Genomic DNA, 26,392 nt, shown 5'->3' on the forward strand with positions numbered 1-26,392 from the left:
AGCTTACAGGCAAGAGGAGGCCATTATTATTATTATTATTATTATTATTATTATTATTATGGCTGCTCTGGAAAGCATTGCCCTGTCAAAGCATCTGCCTTATACTGAAATGCAAGAGAATGGGAAGGGGAGAGAGAGAAGAGAGAGAGGGAGTTTTGATAACAAATATGACTTAATATTACGTCGAATTCAGGTCATTGTTATTACGAAACAAACAAAAAAGTCAAATGAACTGGCTGAAAAATGGATTTCAGGGAGCAAGGCACACATAAACTGGGTGTCCTGCAGAGCTCTCCCGAAGAGCAGCGGCAGTGGATCGAACGGTTCTCTCTTAGCGGGCGAACGTGGTATTGCAGGCGGAATGTCCGTCCCTTCTGCTGTTCGTGACGCTTATTTGAAATCTTTCAGAAAAAAAAGCACTGCCCGCCAATTTTCACACGTCGGGAGTTTACAGAAATAAGAGCTCATGGAGAGCAAGCTGGGGTCTGCGAAAAGACAAATTTCGAATACAAGAAATTGTATATGGCCAATAAAGTGATCTGATCTTATCTAATTAAATTCAGGACCCAGCAGCGCCCATCACGTCACCATACCGCGATAGATGTCGCTTATTAGCACCTCTCATAGTCTAGTACATAAATATTTTTTTTCAGATTTGACGAACTCTTTCAGATCTGTTATCCAAACCCTCCCAGGTGGAGTCACTGAAGTGGCTCATTCCCTGATTTATCCAGGAGGGGCGGGAGGGAGTTCGTTCAGACACTAACGAAACGCCGCACTACATTGACATTGCACTAAGAGAGGCAGGGGGCGGGGACAGAGCGTCTTCGCCCTCATAAAGCGGCGCCTTAGTGTCTTTTTTTGCGCTCGCCTGCCCGCTATGCCACCTTCAAGCTGATCTGTCGGCATTCGGTTTAAACGAGCAGCGCCAGAGATGAACTGAAGCAGCGCAGGCGGGCAGAGACACACGTTGCGTCAAGTCTCTGCCCGCGTGTGATGTTTCAGTTCATCTCTGGCGCTGCTCCTTTAAGTGCGATGTGTTAGAGGTAAGGGGTCATTTTCGGCAATGAGACTGGGGCGGACCGACCAAGGCGTTAGGACCGGGGACTATAGTACCAGATTCACCCCCCTTCCAGCCGAACGACGCAGCGTGTCCCTCCGCGAGTAGCAGGAGCGCAGTATCCCTACTGCCGCAGGGTCTCTTCCTTTCACTACGCCACCTTCAGGCGAGCGTGTGAGAAATGCAATGCGAGTCTGCGGGTAATGGGGCGTGAGATTGGATTGCACGTCCCGTTGGTTTTCAATAGGATTTGAGATCTGGGGTTTTTTTTTTTCGGCCGGGGAAGGCGATGGGAGTCTGTCTCGGGCCGTGCGAGGTCATTCGATCTGGGGGACCGTCCCTGGCCAGACCCATCCCCGCCTTTTCACTCCTCTTCCAGGGAAACCGGTGGAACCGGTGCGACGTGCACTTCAATCCGACGCGCCATTACCTTCCACGACCCTTCCTCTCCTCACAAGAGCAGCAGGACTGCACAGATTTCTGAAGCTTGTGATAAACATGCCACGTCCTGCAGGAATCGCGCTTGCTGCAGGCAGAAGCGGGAGCCGGTTTGCGGAGGGGTGGGGTTCCTAATATTTTGGCCGGTTGGTGTGTTGGCAGCAGAGGGTGCATTTTGTGCACAGGTAGACGGAACTCTGCCCGTGCAATGGGTCGGAACAAGGACCTGACCGAATTCGAGAGAGGGATGATAGTCGGAGCCAGGCTATGCGGGGCTAGTTTAGCTCAAACGGCCCGCAAGGTCCTGAAGTCCCGCACCACGGTCTGCCGGGTGTTCAAGGACTGGCGCACGGCGCAGAAGAGGAGCACGGACCGGTCGCGGTGCGGGAGAAAGCGGCTGGTCTCGGAAGAGGCCCGGCGCTGGCTGGCGCGGCTGGTGGAGAGCGAGTGCGAGCGGCCCTCCCTCACCATCTCGTCCATCACCGACTCCCTCAACGCCGCCCAGGCGCAGGACAAGGCGGTCTCGGCCCGCACCGTCCGCCGGGAGCTGCGGCGCCTCAACTTCCACACCAGCCGGGTCTCCCTCGTCCCGTACCAGAGGCGCATCGACGGCGAGCCCTCGGATCTCCCAGTGCGTATTACCCCGGTCGCACAATCCTATTGTTTTGAAATACGAAGAGTTTTCAGAGCACACACACACACACGTAAGAAATGTGTGTTTTACATGCACGCCATTACTGAAGTGCAAGTTCGCACAAGTAGTCGTAACAGCAGCTGAATATTCACGTCACGGAAGGTTGGAGAAAAGACAGCAGTCGTGTTGCATAACACGGGGGCGTACAGTACTTTTACAATGGGAAAACAAAACACCCTAATATCTCCCAATGCTAGATATTTAGTGTTACAAAACAGCTCTTTACAGAGAGTGAAGGCGTGTGTGTTCTATGTGTGACATGGCACAGTTGATCGATAGATTTGCGCACTCGTGTGACATCAACAAAGTTTACAGCGCAACAATTTTTCCCCGTTTTTTTGGTGGAGGAGGGCGATTAAACACACGATTTAGAGCACATAATCCTGCGAGAGACAATCTGTTAATTCTTGTTATGTGACGCGATCGGTAAAGGAATACGCCAGCCCACGGGGTGAAAATAAGTGGACCTGAGAGGTCACTCTATAGTCGGCTGAACACCGAGTCTCTTAACTCTTCCCACGGCCTGGTTTTCTTTCTGTTTATGTGCTGCTAGTCCGAAGGGCTCAGCCTGGAGAAGTGCGTTCTTTGACAGGAAAAAAAAAAGTCGATTTGATGGGCAGAAATAGTTACAGGCATTGGTGAGAGATAATTTCATAGAATCATTACTCATTCGAGTTCGGTAAAAGAAAAAAAACAAGGTAATTTGTGCGAGGTGAAACGCACTACGGCAGTTCTGTTTCTCATTCAGGCAAAGAACGTCTGGTATCGTGCGCGTATGGAACTGTCGAAACGTTTTGTAGTTGGTGACTCACGCTTCACATCGCAGACAAACTCTCGCTCGTGAGCCCTCCATCTTGTAGTTTAATGTCTTTGTCTTTAATTATTACTTTTAGGTCCCGACAGTCAATTAAGTTGTAGAGTGTAGATACCACTGAAAAACGTTTACCAAGACACCTTTATTAATTCTGACTTGTATGAAAAGTCCAATAGACAACATTTAAAACAAATATTAGGTTCTAATTAACATTCAAAACCAGCTATAAGCACATACAATAGGGAATAACAAAAGGAGACCTGTATTTAAAGTCTGTATCAAGGAAATCCATCCATCCATCCATATTTTCACCACTTTTTCTAGTTTGAGTCATAGGGGAGTCAGAGCCTATCCCAGCAAGCCATGGGTGCAAGGCAGGGTACACCCCGGACAGGACGCCAGTTCATCACAGACCACACAGACACACACCAGATTTCTGAGGCACCGATCTTTGAACTGTGGGAAGAATCTGGAGCCGCCAGAGGAAACCCACACAGGCACAGGGAGAACATGCAAACTCCACACAGACTGTACCCCAGGAGTGGAATTACTCCCAGGGCCAGAGCACTGCGAGGCAGCAATGCTGACCGCTGTGCCACCGTACTGCCCGGTTCAAATCTCTTTTTGCACGATTGCTTGCATGTGTTACCATGACTCCCAAGTTTCACCATGAGGGATTTTTCTAGCTCTCCTCTCATTCTTCACCTGGGAAAAGGAACCGAAATTTGGGGATCTCTGCAGTTTGGGGGTGTTATCTTTGGACAAGGGATAGTCAAGATCAGTTTAGGGGCTGATGGTGTCTCTTCTTTTTCTTCACTGTTTTAACAGTCCTTGTTTGAAAGTGGCAATGCCTTCTTCTGAAAAGGTACTGAAGAAGAAACCCCAGATAGGTGTGTTGTGTTGGGCTCAGAAAGGCTGGCCAGGGTTCTAACATCTAGCCATGGAGGAGGCCAGTGTGGCTCAGTTCAGATACACACACACGACAGAGGCACAGCCTGTAGCAACTGAGAACACATGAGCAGGAGGGCAGCTGCACACAGAACAGTCCTCTGTCCTGTTATCCTGTGGCCAGCTCACTCCTTGCAGCTATGGTTGCTGCTGGAAGAGGTGTTAGTGGGGCCAGCAGGGGGCACTCACCCTGCGGTCTGTGTGGGTCTTAATGCCCCAGTATAGTGACGGGGACAGTAGACTGTAAAAAGGCGCTGTCCTTTGGATGAGACTTAAAACAGAGGTCCTGACTCTCTGTGGTCATTAAAAATCCCAGGGCGTTTCTCGAAAAGAGTAGGGGTGTTACCTCAGTATCCTGGCCAAATTCCCCCCTGGCCTTTACCAATCATGGCCTCCTAATAACCCCCATCTCTGAATTGGCTTCATCACTCTGCTCTCCTCCCCACTGAGAGCTGGTGTGTGGGGAGAGGACTGGAACATCATCCAGGTGGGGTTACACACTGGTACTATTACCTGTAAAGCGCTTTGAGTGGAGTGTCCAGAAAAGCGGTATATAAGTGTAAGCAATGATGAATTATTATTATTATTATTATTATTATTGCACAGTCCCTAGTTAGTCCCTGCGTGCACGCTGGAGCCCGCAAGGCACTGTGCCCGACTGTCCACAGGGTGGCGCTGCTGTGTTCCCATGTGGCCTGCATATATATATAGACACACTCAATGTCCAGGAAGCGGCGCCCCTGGGGCTCGCTCGCCGCGTGCGCCTATTAGAAATCAGCCCAGCTCCGTGTTTAACGAGAAACAGAGTGGACCCGTCGAGCGGCCCAGACAGCCGGGGCGGAGCGCAGACATTCCAGATGACGCGGATTAATTCTGGATATCTGCCGTGGGCTCCCAGACCCACTTATTATTTCCAGCCCGCTGGAGATCAGACGGATTCGGCGCTGCCTATCTTGTTTCCTGTAGAAACAGCTAAGTGCTCCCCCCCTTACTTCCTGCTGTCTGAAAACACGTACAAGAAGAGAAAAACATCAATAATGGTGCAAATATCCTAGTGGCCACATCAGCATGAAAAATAGGAATAGGATTAATACTTAAAAAAAATCGGTGAGTGAAAGAGAAAGTCCAACACATAGTCATTGGTTCAAGTGAAAAATGTTTTTTGACATTGAAGTTCCCTTCTTTACTGTAGCTGCTGTTATCTCCGCTACAACCAGTCAGCCATTCACATTCACAAGTCTGGAGAAATAAAAACGACGCGCGCTGGATAGCAGATTGGGTGTCTCCCTTAGACAAAAGGTAAAATCTTTCCAGGTGGAAGCTCTGGTCATAACAGCTGGTCTTCTTGGGTATTGCCAGGCTCACCTTGTAATGTGTCAGCTTTGCAGGTCATCAGCGAGTGAAGGAGTGTTTCCCTGAGTCCAGTCTCACCGGGAGTGTCTGATGATAATCTCAGTTACTTAATCCATTTTACAGTAAGGTCAGTCCTGTCCAGTCCAGCCGGGAGAGTCTCAGACTGGTCTGTCAGTGTCGGTGGAGTCTGCTTATAATCTCAGTTCATAAGTAATCTGGATCATAGTAAAGTCAGACCAATCCAGTACAGCCTGCACTGCTCCAGACTGCTCTGTCAGTGCGAGTGAGAATCCGATTATAATCCCAGTGAATAACTAACCCATCTCCCAGTAAAGTCAGTCCAGTCCAGCCTGGAGAGTCTCAAACTGCTCTGTCAGTGTTAGTGGAGTCTGATTATAATCCCAGTGAAGAACTCATCCAGCTCCCAGTCCAGTCAGTCCAGTCCAGCCTGGAGAGTCTCAGACTGCTCTGTCAGTGTCAGTGGATTCTGATTATAATCCCAGTGAAGAACTCATCCAGCTCCCAGTCTAGTCCAGCCTGCAGAGTCTCAGACTGCTCTGCGCTCTTTTTCAGGACACAGGGAGAGAGAATAGAGAAGAGACAGAAGGAGAAGAGGAGGAGGTCGCAGGAATGAAAGCAGGTATGAAAATAAAGTCCACCTGTCTCACTCATCCATGCGCTTTCCAGATAGAGAGGTTGACAAGTGACCGAACAGGACGAAACAAGAACTGATCAGACAGAGAAAATGAATAGCGTGTGTGCAGCCCAAAATCTCTAACATGGAGTTAAAGGCCCTTATCGCCTTTTTTTTGTCTTTTTTTAGGAGAAACAATGGAAGAGCCAACACACAACAAACAGACCGCTGTAAAAACGGATGGAAAATGAAATTAATAAAAGAGAAGATGTCACTGAGATGTATCTTCTGATGTGTGTTTCCATGTGGTCCAAAATGGAGTTTAGTCTGGTGATGTCTGGACAACAGCTCTTAATCGGTACCCCAGACAAGTCTGTTTGCATTGTTAGAGTTTCCTAATAATATTGTCATTATTCAGTTGAATTTGTGTTGACCACAAGGGCTGGCTTGGGTAAATCCCTACCAGATCAGGGAATTAAGCAGGAAAGAGCAAATCCCAGTAAAGTCTGTGGGATTCGGCGTTCTTAAATTCAGACGTTGTGGTTCTAAAATCAAGGGATATGTTTATCAAACACATCGAAACATACATTCCAGTCCAGTGATGTTAAACCAGTGCAGCAACACAGTACAGTAATTCCAAACTAATGATCTTAAACGAATGCAGGAACTTTAGTGCACTGGTTTGTAACTGGAACAGTACAGCATTTTTTGTTTTAGTTCAGTCACGAGTCTCTGGGGTAAAGCTAGTCTACAGGAAGTTTAAAAGGAAGCAGGGTTGAGCCAAATATAAACTTTCAGGATAGTTTCCTTCAATTCATTTTCCCTGAGCTTTTACATTGCCCATTGCAGAACAGAACAGTTTCATTTCTGCGTCTGTGCTACAGATCCCTAACTGATGGTCCAGCAGAACGGAGCACAGTATTGATCTTCCAGCGACACGGACAGGTTTCTGGTTAAAACTGCTTTAAAACTCCTTTAACTCTGGTTAAAAAAGATGAAACACATCGGCAGACCGTTTCAAAAGACTTCAATTTTCTCTGATTCTCAGTGCAGCTTTTTCAAGAAGATAAACCAGCTAGCTCCCAGCTGTGCAATGTAGTGTTGTAACTTTCCGTGACTTGTACGCCTCTGAGGAACCTCTTTTGAAATTTGGCTTCGTCAGCAAGGCCCTGTGTGGTCTGGTAGCCTTCACTGTGGTCTGGGTAATGTTGATAGGACTGGGCTTTGCTCTTCTGAAAAAGAGTAAGACCGAGAGGAAAGGGGTAGGCAGGCGAAATCGGTTATCATTGCTGCCTTGCAGTGCCGGGACTCTGGGCTCCATTCCAGACCTGGGGTGGAATGAGGAGTGAGGAGTTTGCGTGTTCTCCTTGTGCTTGGGTGGGTTTCCTCTGGGTGCTCTGGTTTCCTCCCACAGGTCAAAGACAGGCTGGTGGGTTAATCTGTGTCTGTGTCCTTTGATGGACTGGCGTCCCATCCAGGATGTACCCTGCCCTGATTGGCTTGGATAGGCTCCGGCTCCTCCATGACCCTGTATTGGTTAAAGCAGTTAGAAAAGGAATGGATGGACATATTCTTCCAGTGCGGAATTGCTAACTGCCGCGAGATTCGGCCATCCGGCTGCAAACCCCGAAGAGTCACCGTTTCCCAGAAGTCTCAGGTACGTTCCTGACTGGCTCACGCCATCCCTACCCCGGCACCTCACAACCAGTTACACACTGGTACCTGGGGAATCGTGATCTTAGTCTCCCCCTGACGCCCCCAAAAGCCTTGTGCTTTTTAAGGAGGAGGTGCGGTGGCTCAGGATCTGCGCCTGTGGCTGGAAGGTTGCCGGCTCGTATCCCACAGCCGGCAGAGGAATCCTACTCCCTTGGGCCCCTGAGCAAGGCCCTTCACCCCAGCTGCTCCAGGGGTGCTGTATAAATGTCCGACCCTAGTCTCTGACCCCAAGCTTCTCTCCCTGTCTGTGTGTCTCATGGAGAGCAAGCTGGGGTATGTGAAAAGACACATTCCTAATGCAAGAAATTGTATAGGGCCAATAAAGTGATCTTATCTTATTATGATCAGGATGTGGTGCTCCAGCTGGCAGAAGATGAAGAACAGCTTCAAAGGCCCTGCAGCAGCTACTGTGTCCTCTGAGCAGCCTGACGGGCGAAAAGCGAAACAAAAAAGCCTCTGTGTTTCTTGTCCTATTGTTTAAATTTCCGAGGAATTCTCTCATCCCTGCTCTCTGTTTTACTCCTCATTTCCTGCTCTGTTTGGTTTACGACCCAGGCATTCTCCGTTACCGCCCCCCCCGCCATTCAGATGCAATGAGCTCACTGTGACTGTGCCTCCTTTCTCTAGGGTGTGGGAATGATCACTGAGGGATTCTCTGTGATCTCCGCTCTCCCACTGTGTCTCCTGTTTCTAGCGTGCGGGTTAATTGCTGGCTGAAGGGCTCCCCTGTGATCTCTCGCCGTCTCGAGTCTTATCGTGTGTATTTATTTAGGTGTCTCAGTTCCCTTTTTCCTGCGCTGTGACCTGTTGAATTTGCTTATCGTATGCAGACAGCGAACTGACCTTTGTACTCATGAACTGAAGCCTAGTAATTCAGTTCTAACTTCAGTTACTTCGTATTCGTATTGTGTCCCGGTGAGACTGTACAAGCTTCTCTGCCCGATCACCCTTTCGGCCTGTAAAGACCGAGGGACTGGCTCTGCACCCTGCATCGTGAGTACTACTGTGGCTACTGCCTTTTCTCAATCTGCTTGTTTCTCAACCTGATTTGCATAGATCACCGCAGGCTTGCAGTGTTACAGTGGGCTGCCTTCTCACTTCCTCTGCCAGAGTGCTCTTGTCTCTTGGGCCCTGAGAGTATCTCGTGCGCCAGGAGGGGGGATCGCCCTCACTGCTGCACGTTCTTAGGCCTTTAGTTTCATTGCAGTGCCCACCAGCTTGGGGATTCTTTCTGTGCTATTCTTTTTAAAGCAATAGGGAAACGCCTCACTGCACAACACATAAAATAAAGGTAACTCTATTTTTAATTGTTTATTTAAAAAAACAACAACGTGTTGGATAATATGATATGCATAACAGGCACAGCACAAATGAAGAGAACAGTGATGAGCCCTGTTATTGGTGGGGGTGGAGGGGATCCCCATTACCTGTAAAGCGCTTTGAGTGGAGTGTCCAGATAAGTCTATATAAGTGTAAGCTATTATTATTATTATTATTATTATTATTATTATTATTAGCCAAGGCTGGGCACAGAGATGACCATTGCTGAGGCCCTGTTTCTGGGGTGCTGTCTGTGTGGAGTTTGTATGTTCTCTCTGTGTTCGTGTGGGTTTCCTCCTGGTGCTCTGGTATCGTCCCACAGTACGAAGACATGCCTGTGGGTTAGTTATTCAGCTTCTGGAGACATTACCCCCAGTGTGAGTGTGTATGTCTTTGTGTACCCTGCTTCGTGCCCATTGCTAGCTGGGATAGGCTCCAACTCGACCACGTATACCGCTCTCCTGGATAAAGTAATGGGAAAATGGATACATGGAGTTCAGATTAAGTCATTATTCTTGATTCACTGGATAGTACAGCATGATGTTCACTACAGAATAACACCACGCATGGTCCATAGAAGAAGCATGTCTCGTCCTGAAAGAGATGGATAACCAAGAGTAAAACCGAGTTTTAGGTTAAAAGCTAGAATTTGATTTGGACACGAGTTTTTGGCATCGCGCAGTCTGGAATGGGACTGCTGTGCGAGGTGCACAAACGTGTTGCTGGCACACGAGAAGGCTCCCCGCATGGTTTTTTTTTTTATATAAACAAGTTTTGGAGATTAAGAAAAAAAAGATCAAGCCGTTAACATCATTTCTATCAGCACAGTGCCACTTGGCCGTGCATCTTTCCAGAGGGATTTAAGGTCATGCCACTGGACTTAATATAGATGTGTTGGTATCCGAGATAGGAAAATCGCTTCGTCTGCCTTGTCGCTTCGGATAATTGAAGTTCAAGCCGCAGAGCGGGGCGGGGCCGGTTTTCCGACGCGTCGCAGCTGGTCTCTTTCGGACAGGTGCTGAACGCAGCGCGACTCCCCCCCCCCCACGCGTTCGGGAGACGGGAGGTCGAGCGGGGACAGCTGGGTCGATCTCAGGGAAGATCCGGGAGAACTGGGCTTTTTTTTTTTGTCGCATTGAAACCTTTGAGCGCCCCTCGACGCTTGCATTATCGTCACGTATATTTATCGTGTCGGTGTCAAGCCTATCTGTCGTTGAGCTGGAGGTCGGTCGGTTTCCGTCTCTAGTACAGGCGGCGAGGCTGTGCTGACGGGTTCGAGCTTTGATATCGCTGGGTTCTCTGATCCTGAAAGCCCTTGGCCCGTCCTTGAGCTGGCGATTTCTGCGAGAGGTGCGAAGCCATTCTTAACCGTACGAGCGCCGGTACCAGCGCAGGGATGCTTCCGAGCGGCCTCCATATACCGATGCTTTTCAGCTCGAAGGTGAGGCTTGTGCCTTTTTATTTTAATGCAAAAGGAGTTACCGGCTCTTAACTTCGGCATCTGAACTTTTGTTTCACGTTAGTCGTCTGGCCGGTATGAATTGCGACGAGAAAATCGCGTTGCTGAATACGATGCGTAACATTTCTCACAGTGCCTGTTCCGGTCGGTGTAACGCGTTATGCAAAGCCGGTGGAAGGGAAATCAGCTCCAGGGAAACGCGTTGGCCGCTGGAAATACAAAAGGAGTTCCGTTGAATACCCGTTGAAGAGGAGCGGCGGCGAATTGTATCTGGTGTGTTTTGGAAATGAGACCATAAGAAAGGTGTCAGTGCACAGGAAGGGCCTATTCTCCTTCTCCTCTGGCTCATTTGGCTCCTAATCGATCAGAGGATCTCACCCAGCCGATCCCTGAAGGTAGCGAGTAAAATGGGCTCCAACAATATCGCTTGCGCCACTCCCCCACCACCCTTTGGGTAAAGACGTGTCTCCTGTCCTCAGCCTTAAATGCACTTTCACGTTGTTTCCCCTCGTGCCCTCTGGCTCGTGTTGCACTGTTGGTTCTGACGACATCGGGGCCTTTGAGCATTCTGACTGCTTGACTCGGGTCCCCAGGTAGCTGCTGTGCTGTAACCTGCGAGTGCGCCCATTTGCTGTATTCCGCGGTCTTTCGACGGCGCAGTCTCTTTGCGGCTTGCTAGCGCGTCTTGTGCCTTGCCGAGACCCAGAGGGAGGGGTTTAAGTCGCCCGATTTCTCATGATGAGAACAGTTGCCCCTATTTTACTGTCGCCCACACAAAGCCTGCCTGAGCAGCTCCCTCTTGCACCGATACCAGCTGCCACAAGGTTTCGCTCGGGTTGGGTGGCGAGATTTCTTTTGCAGCTGTGACGCAAGGCTGGCTATTTCCTGAAAAGAGGCGCCTCGGGGCTCCGTTTAAAGGAACTAAAAGCCGAAAAGGCAGAGAACTATCAATTATGAGCAATTTCTGGGCTAAGAGCGTCACCTGCGCTCCCGCAGATACTTCCTAACCACCTCCAAGGTGTTCTGATCCCGCGAAGATGTAGTCCCCGATGCGTTTATTCGGTTTGGTTTGATTTTTAATAACTATATGAAGCGGAAATACAGCTTTTCCGCGAAGGATTGGTGCGAGGAACGCCTGAAGGGGAACATATTGCCGTGATCACAGCAGAAGGACAACGATTTCAAGACTTCGGAAAAAGGTAAAAGACGCAAGACGCAAATATTTAAAATTCACTTTTTTTTTTTTACAAATACATAACAGTGTGGACGTTGTCGAAATTACAGTAACGAGTTGTCCCCCCCCCCCATAGTAATGACTTTAAAATGTTTCTCCTTAAGTGGGATTTCTTATTATTTCGGTTGTATTTGTCAATTCTTTCGCGATACATGGTTCAATTTATTTCAACTTAAAAAAGTAATGACTTGGCTTTCTGAGGGAGTATGTACGGTATGCGAGGGAGTGAGCTGCCATTAGTTGTGAAATAACTTGGCTCCAGTTTTGCGGAAGCAGGTTAGAAAAAAAACGGGGAAGAGTGTTTTAAAAAAAGTATTGTCAAAAAAATTAACACTTGATAGGTCGGGCATATTACTTTTTATGTGGGTCTGTGCTTCCACGCTCTGGCTGTGACCTGTCGAAGTGCTCTTACAGTAATCGCACAGAAAAGCCGGAAAAGGCGAATGGAGAATGTTATCCCCCCCAAAAACAAGCATTCCAAGAGCTGCCATTCCTGTGTCCTGCTGGGGACGAGGAGGCAGTCTCCGTGTGAAGGCAATGTTATTCTCGCTGTTTTGAAAACACCAGTTTTAAGGTGGCACAGCGGCTATGCCACTGTACGAGTGGGTTTTAAGGTGGTAAGCGGATGTGTGAAAACGTTTGGCAGAAAACAGCCCCTGAGGATTATCTTGGGAAAAAAAAACCAACAGTTTCTTTTTCATGAGAAGCGAACAACTCTCGGGCTTCTCTGCAGTGGGAGTGTGATTCGGGGGCGCCAGCTTTTCGAATAAATCAAGTCTCGTCTCAAAATATAATTTCTGAATCCTACATCCATTTCTGGGATACAGTTACCGGTATATCTCCTTTGAAAGCGGCTCGTTGGCGGTTGTGCTAAGCAGACGCTGTCTCTGACCCAGTGGTCAAATTCTATGGTTAGAATTTCTTCCTGGAAAGTTGTTAAAGGACGCATTAGCCGAAATAAGCTGATCTGGGCGCAGCTATAATTGTTTATGAACACTATGTATGTGCAGTCCTATGGTAATCTCCCAAACACGTATGAAATAAAAGTGCCTTCACTCCTGATGCAGCAATCTGTGCTTTGAAATTGAGCTTCCGTGAGTTCACCCAGAAAGCTGGCGCCAGTGATCTGACAGCTCTGTCAAACCTGGAGCGGATCAGATGCCGGTGTAACGGGAGTCCGATTCCTTTACCTGTATAAGCGGAAGCATCAGCCTTTCAGGAGTGGCTCCAGTCAAGAACAGCTCTGCCCAAACCCAGCTCTCTCCTTTGTTTGTGCAGCTGCCCATTGCTTCCAGGAATCGCATCCAGCCCGTTCTGGAAAGAGTGCAGCCATTGGATTTCAGCCAACACCGCCGTGCGTTTTGTTCCAGGCTCCGCGTCCACATCCCAGCCAAGCCCTGATTGTCCATGCCCTTTGTGTTCCTGGATCGCGGTTGCTCACCGGTCTTCCTTATTGGTTCTGCTCTGGATTCATGGCTCGAGAAAGTTGGTCTGGGTAGGGGGTGCAAGAGGTGGCAGCGCAGTGCGTCAGAGGTTCCAAGTGAGCTTTAATTCAAGGGCCATTTTCCAGAGCGCCCATAAGAGGTGCTTCTTGCTGTAATGCTCTATATTCGGTGATCTTCAGGAAGTTTTTGTAATCGGAGTACAAGCCCTGGCCCTCTCTAGTAACGAATGAAGGTTTAGATGTGATCGTGGCATGTGCATTAAGACCTCTACAAGGATTTAGTCACACGGGGCACGGTGGCTGTTGATGACCAGGTTATCCCTGCTCTTTTAGCTTGGCCAGTGGCCGAACGGGACGCCTTGACAATGTGAGAAGGTTATTGCTGCCTTTCAGTTGTTCCTGAAATGTCACCTATAAACGAATGTCTGCCTCTCTGCAAAGAGCAAATCTAGAGCAGCTCAGGTTCGACACTTGCTGTGGAAAAGCCTCAGGGACGGATGGATTGAAGACCCGGGTGAGCCACGGAATGGACGAATGGATCAGTGCCTAGATGGGTAGAGAGGAGTGCCCTGGTCGGCGAGGAATCGCATGCATACGAGTGTGTGATGTCTTTCTCCCCTCAGGGCCCCCACGTTGGAGATCTCGATGGCTGTCCCGGCGGAGTGAGGCCGGGCAGCGCAGGAGGATGCGGAGTGGGTGGTGGGGGGCGATGGAGCGATCGCCGGGGAGAACAGGAGGCTGGGCGTTTCTGATCCTGGTGAGGACAAAGGGGTTGTGGCGTCGGGGGTTGCCTGCGCTTGTATGTGTAAAAGACCACCTTTCTTTCTCAGTACATTCGTATTGCCTTAGCTGACGACACCCTCACCCACAGCGACTCAATTCAAAACACTGCGACAACACTGGGCACAGGGGTAGAGCGCTTCAGATCGGCCTACAACCCCCGTTAGATCTCGGGGTCTAAGCAAGGCTGGGCCTGGTCAGTATTGGTTATAGGAGACCTCCAAGGGCAACCACCTGCTGTTACAAGTAGTGTTGGTAGACCTGCAGGTGGTGCTCTTCCCCGTGAAACAGACCTTCCCCTCCCCATTTGGGTCATTAGGGTCACTGTGCTGTAGGAGGTGCTGTTAATCCAAGAATTCCTCAGCAGTTTCCTACAGTAAGCGTAGGGGGTTTAAACCCAGTGTCCTGGCTATGATGCACTCTGGGAAATCAATGCAATCTAATGAGCCTCTTTAATCCCTGTGCTAAAGCAATTTCTCACTCCTCCCCGTGATCTTCTGGTGCAGAATGGCTGCTGGGTGTCACTCAGGTGGGACCACACCTTAGGGGTTGATGAAGTAGGTCCCCCTCCTCTACAGTCTTTGTGCATGCCAAGCGCTTTGTGATCTTTTGGAATGAAAAGCGCTATATCAATGCAATGAATCGTTCATGATTATTACCCGGGAGGAGATGGCTGATGTGCAGTTTGGTATCTGTGGCGAAATGTCCATGCCGTGGGCATGCAAAGGGAAAAGAGCCCCGAGCATTTCATCAGCGCGGGAGTGCTAGGAGAAGCCAAGCGGTGAGCTTGGAGCACCGGGAGAATGGGAACTGGTAGAAAACAGATGAGATCCTAGCACTGGTCCTTGGGGGACACCGGTGGGGAGTTGGCAGGGGGAAAAGTGAGAGGGGTCACATCATAATATCAGGGTGCAGTGGGTCAGACAGGCAGGGAGGGAACTAAGCAAGGGCAGCCCCTGATGTACACAGTTCAGAGAGGCATCGGGGGGGGCTCCTGAGAGGTGGAGGATAATTAAAACACAAGACAGCCAACGTATGTCAGTGTGCAGTCAGTCTATCTGTGTTGCCATATTAACATAAGAGTGAAGATATAACCTTATCGGCCGTCCAGGAGGGTGAAAATGTGTCTTTGGCATCACCATACGAAACTACGAAAAGTGACACTCAACATAAAATAAATCCACATCAAAAACAATCAGTAGTTCTAGACATGCAACAGTACACACACACACACATTTCTCCCTGCCCATATTACACTACTGTTACGCATGCTATACTTCTTCTCTAAAATAAATCCCCATGGGAAAAGCTCATTTTGGGGGGGGGCATTTCCGCCTTCCTGTTTTTTTAACGTGATGGCGGCCGTTGCTTTCGTAGAGCTGTTTGCTCTCCTGCTCGCTGACCTGGGGCATTCCGACGGGTGGGAGGGACGCTCCTGCCAACCAGTCCGTGACCTGCAGCGCCGATGAGTTTGCACACCAGGGCTACTGTTGCAACCGGTGCCACCCAGGTAACTGTGAGGCCTCTCTACGGTATCGCTCTCCTTGATTCCCAGCATCGTAAGAGCAGTAGCTCCGGTGGGGGGAGCTGCGTCAGCATGCGGAGGCTACGGAGAAAACACAACGTTTCGGCCGTGGAGCCTTCTTCAGGTGTGAGCTGAACGTTGTGTTTTCTTTCTTCTACATTGACCTGATTGTTCGCTTCGTCTTTTAACATTAAAATTTGTATCCTAGGTTATTTTTAGGTTATCTGTCGGAGTCTAGTAAAAAAAAATCAACTTAAAAGTTTTGCCGAGTACAATTCTAAATCCTATCTTCTTGCAACTCGCTATACGATCGTATAAGAGTTACAAGGGAGAGGAGACCATTCAGTCTGTTTTGTTAGTTGGGGCTGTTTCTTGCTCATCACCTTCTTTCAGGTCATAGATGGGGGATTAGCTTTAATGAACGGCCGGGCAGCTCTTTCCCAACCCTCACACCCCTTTGGGTCGCCTGTTCTGTTCACTGTATCCGTCTGCAAGTCTCTCTGTGGCACCTGTCTTATTCGTGGCGCCGGTGAGCCGAGTCTGTCGGCGGTATCTGTTAAGCCCTCCTCCTCTTCCCTGGTCTCTCAGGGTTCCGGATGACGAAGGCTTGCGCGGGGGCGGGCTTGAGGACGACGTGCGAGCCCTGCAGCAACGGCACCTATCTGGAGCTGAGCAACGCTGCCACGACGTGCATCAGATGTCGAAAGTGTGAATCAGGTGAGTCTCCGCCCGGGGAGCCCGGCTCAGCATGCACCTTTTTTCGGGCCGAAGCGCTCTATTCCTTGGTCAATCAAAAATGGTGTCCCCGATTGTCCGTGCGAAACTCTCATGCGCTTGATTGTCCTTTGTGTTCCTGGATCGCGGTTTCTCACCCGTCTCCTTATTGGTTCTGCTCTGGATTCATGGCTCGAGAAAGCTTGCCTGGGTAGGGGGTGCAAGAGGTGGCGGCGCAGTGCCAGAGGGTGCCAGTGGGTCAGAGGTTCGAAATGAGCTTTAATTCAAGGGCCATTTTCCAGAGCGCCCATGAGAAGACACACAGAGTGCATATTGCTGTAATGCTCTATATTCGGTGATCTTCAGGAAGTTTTTGTAATCGGAGTACAAGCCCTGGCCCTCTCTAGTAATGAATGAAGGTTTAGATGTGATCATGGCATGTGCATTAAGACCTCTACAAGGATTTAGTCACACGGGGCACGATGGCTGTTGATGACCAGGTTATCCCTGCTCATATAGCTTGGCCAGTGGCCGAATGGGACTCCCTGACAGTATGGTTTTCGACCGAGCAGGTGTGAAGTGTTACGATACTAACCGAGCTCACGACTGTCACTGACACGATCGGGGCTCAAGATCGCTGAAATGTATGCGATAGGGCATCAGGCGCACGTAGATAAGTGCCGATCTAGTTTTTCGGTTCTCAAAAATAGTTCTTGGAATCTGAAAGGTTAAAAACAGGGGCCCCGTATTGATCCTCTGTTTCTAATCGTTGGCTCCCTAAACCTACTCTGCTACACATAGTAAATAATTGTTTTGTCACCCTTTTGTGGATGAAAGTTAAAATCCCAGCAATTTTCCAATTACTAGCTGTCTGCAGGAGGTGTCCTGAGCACCTGATGAAAGATAGAATGGTTTAGAATAACAAAAAAATCCCCATCCTCTTTTCCCTGTAATTGGTCGGGAGCCCCCAAGCCCTGGAGATGCATTGATTCCACAACTGTTTTTTTGAGAGCTGTGTCGCTCCTCAGCCTGAGGAAAGTCGCTGCTTCCTTCCTCAGCACAAACGCCTGTTGTGTGTTGTTAGATGAGATGGAGGCGTCGCCCTGTCGGGCCGAGAAGAACCGGGAGTGCCGCTGCCGGCCGGGATTGTACGTGGATCACATCTCGCCCTACACAAGGATATGCAAGCCCTGCGCAGGGTGTGGTCCTGGACTCCGAGAGAAAACACCCTGTAAGAGACGGAGAGAGTGAGAACTAGAGAACGGCTTGTGCGTGTGCGCCTGTTAGGTTCGAATGAGCTGTGTATGGTGCACAATGCATGTGTAGCAATAGCATAGTTGCAGTGTAATCAGTGCACCGCTACCTAGCATAGTGTCAGTGCTATAATACTGTGGCAGTTGTACATGTGTAACAGCTTTTTAGTAAAAGTGTATGTGTTTTTCAGGCACCCATGATGCTAACGCAGTGTGTGAGTGTCTGGAGTCTTATTACCTCGCCAGCAATGGGAGCTGTGTACCTTGTGTTGAGTGAGTAAAACGGCATTGCAGGCTTAAACACTGCAGGATTACACACTGCAACACCATCACACACTGGGTAGGATTACACACTGCAACACCATCACACACTGGGTAGGATTACACACTGCAACACCATCACACACTGGGTAGGATTACACACTGCAACACCATCACACACTGGGTAGGGTTACACACTGCAACACCATCTCACACTGGGTAGGGTTACACACTGCAACACCATCACACACTGGGTAGGATTACACACTGCAACACCATCACACACTGGATAGGGTTACACACTGCAATACCATCACAAACTGGGTAGGATTACACACTGCAACACCATCACAAACTGGGTAGGATTACACACTGCAACACCATCACACACTGGATAGGGTTACACACTGCAATACCATCACAAACTGGGTAGGATTACACACTGCAACACCATCACAAACTGGGTAGGATTACACACTGCAACACCATCTCACACTGGATAGGGTTACACACTGCAACACCATCTCACACTGGATAGGGTTACACACTGCAACACCATCACACACTGGATAGGGTTACACACTGCAACACCATCACACACTGGATAGGGTTACACACTGCAACACCACACTACAGTGTGACACTGCAACCTCCTCCAAGCCCCCAAATCTTTAATGATCTTTCATTTTTGTTTTGCATGAAATGTGACTCTTGGTCATCTTTAGTGTTTAAAACTCCACGAAAGGTGCAGATGCAGAAATCGTACGAGCACATAATAGTGTTGTGAAAGAAGGCGTGTCATAACTCCAGTGGTATTGACGTGCCTGTCAACAGAGATCAAAACACACTGATCTGACTGAGCACTGATCTGTATTAATCTTACTTTAGCTGTGTCCCATGAATCCTTTTGGCTCCTTTTGCTATAAACAGATTCCAATTGTTTGGAAGAGGAGAGCAGGGGCTTGATGACTGTTTATGATGGGGCCGAAAGCAGGTAGATGAACAAAAAGAGATTTTGGGCTGGCAACATGCAGTGATCTTCATGTTATTTGTTAAGGTGTAACAGTCGCAAGGAGTGCAGCCACCTGTGCCCTACATCCACTACCCCTGGAGAACCCATGGAGGTTGCAACTGCACCAGGTGAGACTGTGTGAGCTGCACTTCCTCTCTGGACCTGTGTTTCTGTAGTGCATTGAGTCTTTTATCATTCAAGCTGTTGGTGTGTGTCTCTGTTAATAATGATGATGATAATGATAATAAGAGTTTACATGTGATCAACCATTCAACGATCTGGAAGTTATGCCAGGTAGAGAATGCTCCTGAGATTCAGATTACTGAAGATCTCCTTCCCTAGTTCATTTCTCACACCCACTCCTCTGGAGCTGCTGAAGTCTCTCTTTCCCTCTTTCCTTCTCTGTTCTCTGTTCTATCTCTGTTCTTAATAATAATAATAATAATAATAATAATAATAATAATAATAATAATTCCTTACACTTACATAGTGCTTTTCTGGACACTCCGCTCAAAGAGCTTTACAGGTAATTGGGAATCCCACTACCACCACCAATGTGCAGAATATGCCTGGTTGATGCGATGGCAGCCATAACGCGCCAGTCCTCTCCCCACACACCAGCTCTCAGTGGGGAGGAGAGCAGAGTGATGAAGCCAGTTCAGAGATGGGGATTATTAGGAGGCCATGACTGGGAAAGGCCAGGGGGAAATTTGGACAGGACACTGGGGTAAAACCCCTACTCTGTTCGAGAAACACCCTGGGATTTTTAATGACCTGTTCTCTCTCTTCCAGTTCTAGAGATCCCTAACAACTGGTGGCAAACCATTGCAATCAGTCTGGCGGTAGCTATGGCTTGTGCCATAGTTGTTGTTGGTGGTAGAAGAATCCATAAAAGGATCAGGAGGAGCAGAGCGAGTTCATACTACACAGGTAACACTTGTCTGCCTTTCTTGTGTCTGTGCCACTGGTCTGCTATGGCCAGGCAAAAAGGTGACCCCTTCCTGTGAGCTCCCTGTACCACTGTGATTATGTAATTATCCAAGGTGCTCCTGTATGTGTATGTGTGCCTTTCAATGAAATTCTGTATAGTTCTTGCCTTAATATTATTAATATCAGTTTTCAATTTTTCAGGAAATACATGCATTCAGAGCACTACATCTCAGAACTCGGAGGTAGGTATAGTATTAATATGTATCCTTTCCTTTCAAATCATTGCGCCTTAAAAATATGTTTACGTACAGCACCTATAAAGCGATCCAGTGGTTTTAATTTACAATAAACCAATAATAATTTGTTTTGCTGATCTCTGTATTCTCTAGCTTCTCCCTTCACCAACCGCCTCCCTGAGAAATTGTGATCCTGTGTTCGGTCCATTCCCACCGCAGCACAAACGGCCTGAGCTGCCAGATTGTGTTCCACGTACAATTAACAGTAGGTTTCTCTATTATCTCTTTGGATCTATAGTAGGGTTTGTAATAGTCTGTGGCAGGTTCATCTTTAGGGTCTACATTAGAATCTATACTCATAGAGGTCTATATTAATAGATAGGGCCCATATATATAATAATAGGGCAATTAATCGACAATTAATCTCTGTGTGTGAGGAGTGTCTCTAGGGTCTATATTAGGGTCTGTATTAATCTCTGTGTGTGAGGTGTGTCTTTAGGATCTGTATTAGGGTCTGTATTAATCTTTGTGTGTGAGGAGAGTCTCTAGGGTCTGTATTAGGGTCTGTATTAATCTCTGTGTGTGAGGTGTGTCTCTAGGGTCTATATTAGGGTCTGTATTAATCTCTGTGTGTGAGGAGTGTCTTTAGGGTCTATGTGTATATTACCTCTTTTGTGTTAATCATGTTTTCTATGTGTATATCAGTAATCTCACTTCTCGATTTCTCTCTCCCAGTCTCTCAGTTCCTGTACTCTGTGATGGAAGTGGTGCCTGTCTCCCGATGGAAGGAGCTCATTCGCCGGCTGGGCGTCTCGGAGCGGGAGATCGAGAGGGCGGAGCGGGACAACCGCGTGTACAGCGAGGCCCAGTACCACATGATCCAGCTGTGGAGCGGGGCAGGGGGAGGGGGGGGCGGCCTGTCTCCCTCCCTCCCGCTGCCACGCCCCCTCGCGCTCTCCCTCCTGCAGACCCTGCGCGAGATGGGCCTGGGGGGCTGTGCTGAGCAGCTGGACCAGCGGTATAACATCAGCCTTGAGTAAGGGCCAACAGAGTTAGAGCATGGAGGAGCAGGGGACAGGGGAGCTCAGCTAGGGAGAAACAGAGGAGGAGAGGGAAGCAAATTGAAGGTCATGAGCATAAGCACATCTTCAGTTTATATTGCAAGTCATGCTTAATTTACAACATGCAGAGTATTCTTCTACTACATGTATATGTAATGTGTAGATAGAACCTACATATCAATATGTGACCTGTCCTCTCAACATCTCTGAGCACTGAACAGAGAAACTTTTTGAAAGTCCCAGGGATTATTTTTTTATCTTTATTGCTTTCTCACGCGTGGACTTACTTAATGTCAGGACATCCAGTCGGATCGCTTGATGTCATTCGTCGGAATCGGGAAAGGGTGGTGATCCTGTTGGGGCAGGGCACGCGTTGCCAGCCACGCATTGGAACCAGCCGAGGCTGCGAACGTCTCTCGTGCGGGCGGGTCCTTTGGAACAATGGAGAGTCCCCCTCACCCCGCCACATTTCGAGCGGCTGTCTGTCTCTAGCATGGCGAGAGGAGGGCAGCGGCACATCACCAGGCACGAAACGGACCAGGCTCAAACACCACAGCATGGCAGTGGCCGTGGCTCGGACATTCTGTGCACCCACGCGGCACGCCTGATGGAGGAGATGAAGGTTGATCTGGGCGGGGTAGGGGGAGTGGGGGGGGTGCACTGGGAAAATGGGGTGAAGGGTTAAGGTGTTGGTGGTGCTTTTGGTGGGGGGTGGGGTGGGGGGTTGAGACTTTAAGCCTGTAAAACTTACAACCTGCTTTTCTCCCCCCCCCCTCCCCGAAAAAAATATGGATATTCCAGTATTAGTGGAGGTTCTTCAAGCACTTATCTGCGTATTAGAGATCCACATCTTCCGCTGCAATTGGGTCTCCTTAAACACTCTCTTTCAGAGCTGTCCAGTGAGATTAATGACCTCGAACAGTGTTTCTCAACCAATGTGTTTCTCCAGACACGAATGGATGCAGTCACATAGGAACAAAGGAGGGTTACCAATCTACCCACCTTGCCTGTTTGGTAGATGGTAGTTAATTGAGCCGGGGAACTCATTAAGTTGTGTCAGGGCAGTGGTTTCAACACAGGACTGGGCAGCCTGTCCCAGACTCCCACCACCCTTTGTGCAAAGTCGTGCCGCCTGCCCTTCCGTTTTAAATGTCCTTCCAAACGTGCGGGCGTCCCCTCCAGGGGGCATCCTGCTTTGTCGTTTCTTTTTGTCCGGTTGTGTCGGGCGGCACATTCGGGGGGTTTACAGGAGATGGGGGGGCCCGCGCTCTAAGACCATATCAAGCTCTTCAAGTCGGACCAACACAGAAACCAAGACCAGAGAAACTGAGCCAGAGCTTCTGGTGTCTCTGTCCTCCATTCTGCTAGGATAAGGGACTGTGCACTTTGAGACCAGCTCACATTAAGCCCTGTAAATAGTCTGGTTTATAACATTAATAATAAAGTGCTCAGGCCACTGACACTTGGGACAAGGGCACTGTGCAGTGAAAGTTTGAGATTTATGTGCTGTGAGACAGATCAGGTTGAGAGACACTGGTCTAGAATTATGTTTTAAATGATTTGGTTCTCGGAGAGCAGGTTGTATACGAAAGTATGCATTACATGTCAAAAGCCATTAGTTCTTTTTTTTTTGTCACTTAGCATTATTCCTGAATATGATTGTAGCCCAGACCTCACTTTGGAGCTGAAGTCGGGCAGTGTGACTGGCTGGGCCTGTCAGTGGTGTCGGTGGATCAGGCTGCTCAAAAGTTTTTGCTGCTGTTTTAAGGGTGATGAAGTGACTCGCAGCACCAGGACCCCCCATGTGTGTTTCCTGCCCTAGGTTCAACATAGCTTGAACCCGAACCTGCCCCACCCGTGGGTGAACCCACATCCGCCCACGGGTGCGGGTCAACCCACGCATCACTATTGGGTGGCATGGTCCGGACAGCTACTACTCTTTGCGTAAACTAGAGCTTCCTGCTTTCCAATCTTCATGCACTCCCCCTAGTTTCCACTTGTGTTCCTGGCAGGACTTCATCGGTGCTGTTTGAGGATTGTGAAAAATTGAATTGGGTCCCCTTTGTAGTCTTCTTTGTTCACGATGGAAAAAGACAGAGTTGCTTTAGCCCGTCTGAGCAGCACTTTTCTACAAACTCCCAGGAACATGTTGGGCCTGGTTGCTCATCTCGAAGCAGCAAGATCTTTTGGGCACAGTGGTGACTGAAATTGTACGCCATGTTCTACATGAAGTCTGACCAGTGCAGTAATCAATTTTAACATCACAGTGCCCCCTAGTGGCTGCTGTGTCAGTGGCGCCAAATGCTATTTCTATGTGGGGAAAGTTTCACCATCTAGACATCCTTTATTTCAGGGTCCAATCTTCTGTGTGTTCTACATGCTATGGGGCCCTTTGGTAACATATTGACACTCTAAATGGCTTTTTCATAGTCATAAAATCTGTTCTTTCCTCTATGGGCAAGTGCATCCAAATGATTAACAATTCTAAATGATCTTTTTAAACGAAATCATTCTAACCAGCATTAGGAATTCTTTGGTGCTCCTACAGTGTCTTTAGTGTGTGGTGTTAAAGGAGTGATTGGCGGCGGTTTTGGCGCAAAGAATTGTGTCCCATCAGTTTTTAGACTGTACAGATGACAAGGCCGCGGGCTGGCGGATTGGCGGCGCTCCAGGAGGCCCGATGGCCGAGATGTCTAATCTGCAGGAGCCGTGCAATTCAGAACACAGCCCAGAACTCCAGGCTGAGAACAGGTGACTCCTGTCCCTGGCTTTCGGGAGGTTATGTCCACGATGACAGGGTCAGGGGTTTCTGCCTGGGTGTTCGGCTTGCATCAGCGGCGCTGTATCCGGCTAAATTCTTTCCCCTGGCAGCCGTCCAGTCGCTTCGTGTTGGTATGTGATCCCAGTGGGGGAGCAGTTTCACTTCATTTGTAATCTTTTTTTTTTTGAGAGAAATTTATTTTTTCATTTGTTCTTCTGGGAAAATAAAAACTTCCTTCGAAAAGGCGAGGTTTCTTTTTCCGTGATTGGCCGCGGTGAGCGATAGGCGGTGCCGGTGCCCGTGGGATCGTTCTGTTAATTGTTCTGTCAGTCATTCTGTTAGCTTGCTGCTGCTTGTAGAAGCTGTGAACGGACGAGGAAAAGATTAAGATCAGATCACTTTATTGGCCATATCCAATTTCTTGCATTAGGAATTTGTGTTTTCGCATACCCCAGCTTGCTCTCCATGAGACACACAGACAGGGAGAGAGAAGCTGGGGGTCAGAGCACAGGATCAGCCATTTACACGGCTCCCCTGGAGAAGTTGGGGTGAAGGGTCTTGCTCAGGGGCCCAACGGAGTAGGATTCCTCTGCCGGCCGCGGGATACGAACCGGCAACCTTCCAGCCCCGGGCGCAGATCCTGAGCCACAGAACCACCGCACCGCAACCAAACGTGAGATGGGAAAGAATGTTCACGGAAAGAGCAGGTGCACACGGACTGTATGCATTAGGACACTTTGTACATCTGTGTCCCAGACTGAGCAGGGTCCTAACAGGAAGCACCGAGTCTACAAGAGATCCTGACTTTTCCAGACGCATTCCCCACACACATCACGCCAGCTCTGGAGCAGCGAGAGCACCTCGGGCTACACAGAACCAAAGCAGCACCCAGACCTGATCAGGGGAAGATCAATAGATCCATCAACCCTCGCTGCCACAGGTGGTTCCATGATGGTTCATTGATGACGGACAACCTCCAGGGGATTGACACCTGAGATGCCTTAAAACAGATCAAACATGCCTTAAATAAGTATTATTATTATTGACAAAAAGTGTTGACACAGAAACAATGGATATGGAGGAGTCTCTATGTCAAAGTTATTCTTGGCACCAGTAAGATAATCTTATCGTTTTGCAGAAGAACTAGCAATCTGAAAGCGTGGCTGAAAGGTTAAGTTACCGCTTGTTGACGGCCTCCTTAGGTCAAAAGAATAGGTAAAAACTCCAACCGGCCTGAAAGCTGTATTGGGGGAAAATAAAACGGCCTTCTCAAATTTGAATTGGTCATCTGAACCCCCGAGGCGATCCGATGATGAGGCAGGAGCGGGAAGAGAAGCTCTAGGCCTAGCTGACCAGAAACGCCAGCGGACCCCCGGTCGCCGTGATCTGGAATGAGATGCTGAAGCCCTGCTCAAATTCCTCAATTTGGTCCTGGGCATTAACAGTTGCTCCCTCTTTCCCCCACCCGCCACAGTCCAAAGACATACTGGTAGGTTAACTGGCTTCTGGTAAAATTGGCCCTGGTGTGAGTGTGTGTGTATTATATCTGTGTCTGGTCTGTGATGGACTGGCAACCCATCTAGGATGGATCCTGCTTTGTGCCCGTTGTTTGCCAGGATAGGCTCTGATTCCCTCTTGACGCCGAATGGGAAGAAGTGGTCAGAAAATGCACAGATTGATCCAGTGCTGGATTTCCCATGAGGCACTGCAGGCACAGGGCCGAGGGCCTACGACATTTTTAGGGCCAACGAAGGAGGGAAACACTAGTGACTCACGGAAAAATGAGCTGAAACAACACGCTTGTGATCGACTCGAGGCGCTCCAAATCAATAATCGTACGCTGTCTGGCGGCTGTTCTAGGAACTAGAAGTATCGCAGTGATGGTCACTCCATCAATCACGTGGTTTAGCATTCGAATAGTTTGAAGTGCATCATGTCAATCGACGTTATTCAATTGGCGTTCACCCCTCTTTTTGCCCATTTTGGAGTGAAAGTGCCCAGGGCCTAGGAACACCAAGATCCGACCCTGGATTGATGGAGTTAGCTGATTGGAGAACTGCAATGACAGTAAAGTTGCCTCTAGAGGCCGCTGTACAGACATAAAAAAAATGCAAATGAAAGGAGGTCATTTGGCCCATCAAGACATTAGATCGTTAGCAGTCAATTGATCTGTGGATGTCATCCAGGTGTTTCTTGAAAGAAACCGGGGTCCCGGTTTCAGCAGCATAGCTGAAGCAATACATTGGTAAATAGAGCTCAGCTGCTGTAAAAAGTACTCTTGTGACACTAATCGTTAGTTTGGAATCTGAAGATTTTCACATGGGTTTTAGTAGTGTAAAAAGATGTGCTAGAAGCTCATAGACATTGGAGCTTTAGAAGGATGGTATGGCTAATTTATTTTGAGAAATCTTTTCTTGTTGAGTTTAAGTAAGATGGGGATGAAGCCATATCACTCTGCAATTCACAGCTGGCAAACCACTGAAGCTCAGCAGGTGTGGGTCTGGTCAGTACCTGGATGGGAGACTCCTGGGAAAAACTAACTTCAGGGTAGTCCATCAGATTAGAACACAGTACGGGTAACTTCACCTGCATGCACAGCACAAACTAGAGTGTTACTGGTTCTAGTTCTACTAAATACACTTCAACCTGGCAAAGTGCAAGACTGTAAGCTTGATGAAGTAGACAGACTTACTGTAGTAGGCAGACTGGGCTGTCCAGAGAGGACAGGCTTACTGACCACAGCCT

The 26,392-nt window shown here is 48.7% G+C and overlaps 1 protein-coding gene across 1 annotated transcript; it reads left to right on the forward strand.

The window, feature by feature from the left end:
- Window positions 1-1,239: 1,239 nt before the first annotated feature.
- tnfrsf1a (tumor necrosis factor receptor superfamily, member 1a) lies at window positions 1,240-23,890 on the forward strand. The gene is made up of 12 exons (XM_088939971.1): window positions 1,240-2,129; window positions 5,881-5,947; window positions 13,738-13,871; window positions 15,272-15,404; window positions 16,008-16,136; window positions 17,218-17,364; window positions 17,578-17,659; window positions 18,705-18,787; window positions 19,452-19,589; window positions 19,791-19,831; window positions 19,979-20,090; window positions 20,561-23,890. The coding sequence occupies exons 1-12, from the start codon at window positions 1,707-1,709 to the stop codon at window positions 20,863-20,865; spliced, it is 1,794 nt and encodes a 597-aa protein (XP_088796097.1). The 5' UTR covers window positions 1,240-1,706; the 3' UTR covers window positions 20,866-23,890.
- Window positions 23,891-26,392: the final 2,502 nt, after the last annotated feature.

Source organism: Atractosteus spatula, chromosome 22 (genome assembly GCF_055471065.1).
Source record: "Atractosteus spatula isolate fAtrSpa1 chromosome 22, fAtrSpa1.hap1, whole genome shotgun sequence".
Taxonomy (NCBI): Eukaryota; Metazoa; Chordata; class Actinopteri; order Semionotiformes; family Lepisosteidae; genus Atractosteus; species Atractosteus spatula.

Coding starts and splice junctions, on each gene's coding strand:
- tnfrsf1a (XM_088939971.1), top strand. CDS start 1,707: ATGGGTCGGAACAAGGACCTGACCGAATTCGAGAGAGGGATGATAGTC. Junction 13,872..15,271: donor GCTGGGCGTTTCTGATCCTG/GTGAGGACAAAG, acceptor TTGCTTTCGTAG/AGCTGTTTGCTCTCCTGCTC. Junction 20,091..20,560: donor TGTTCCACGTACAATTAACA/GTAGGTTTCTCT, acceptor TCTCTCTCCCAG/TCTCTCAGTTCCTGTACTCT.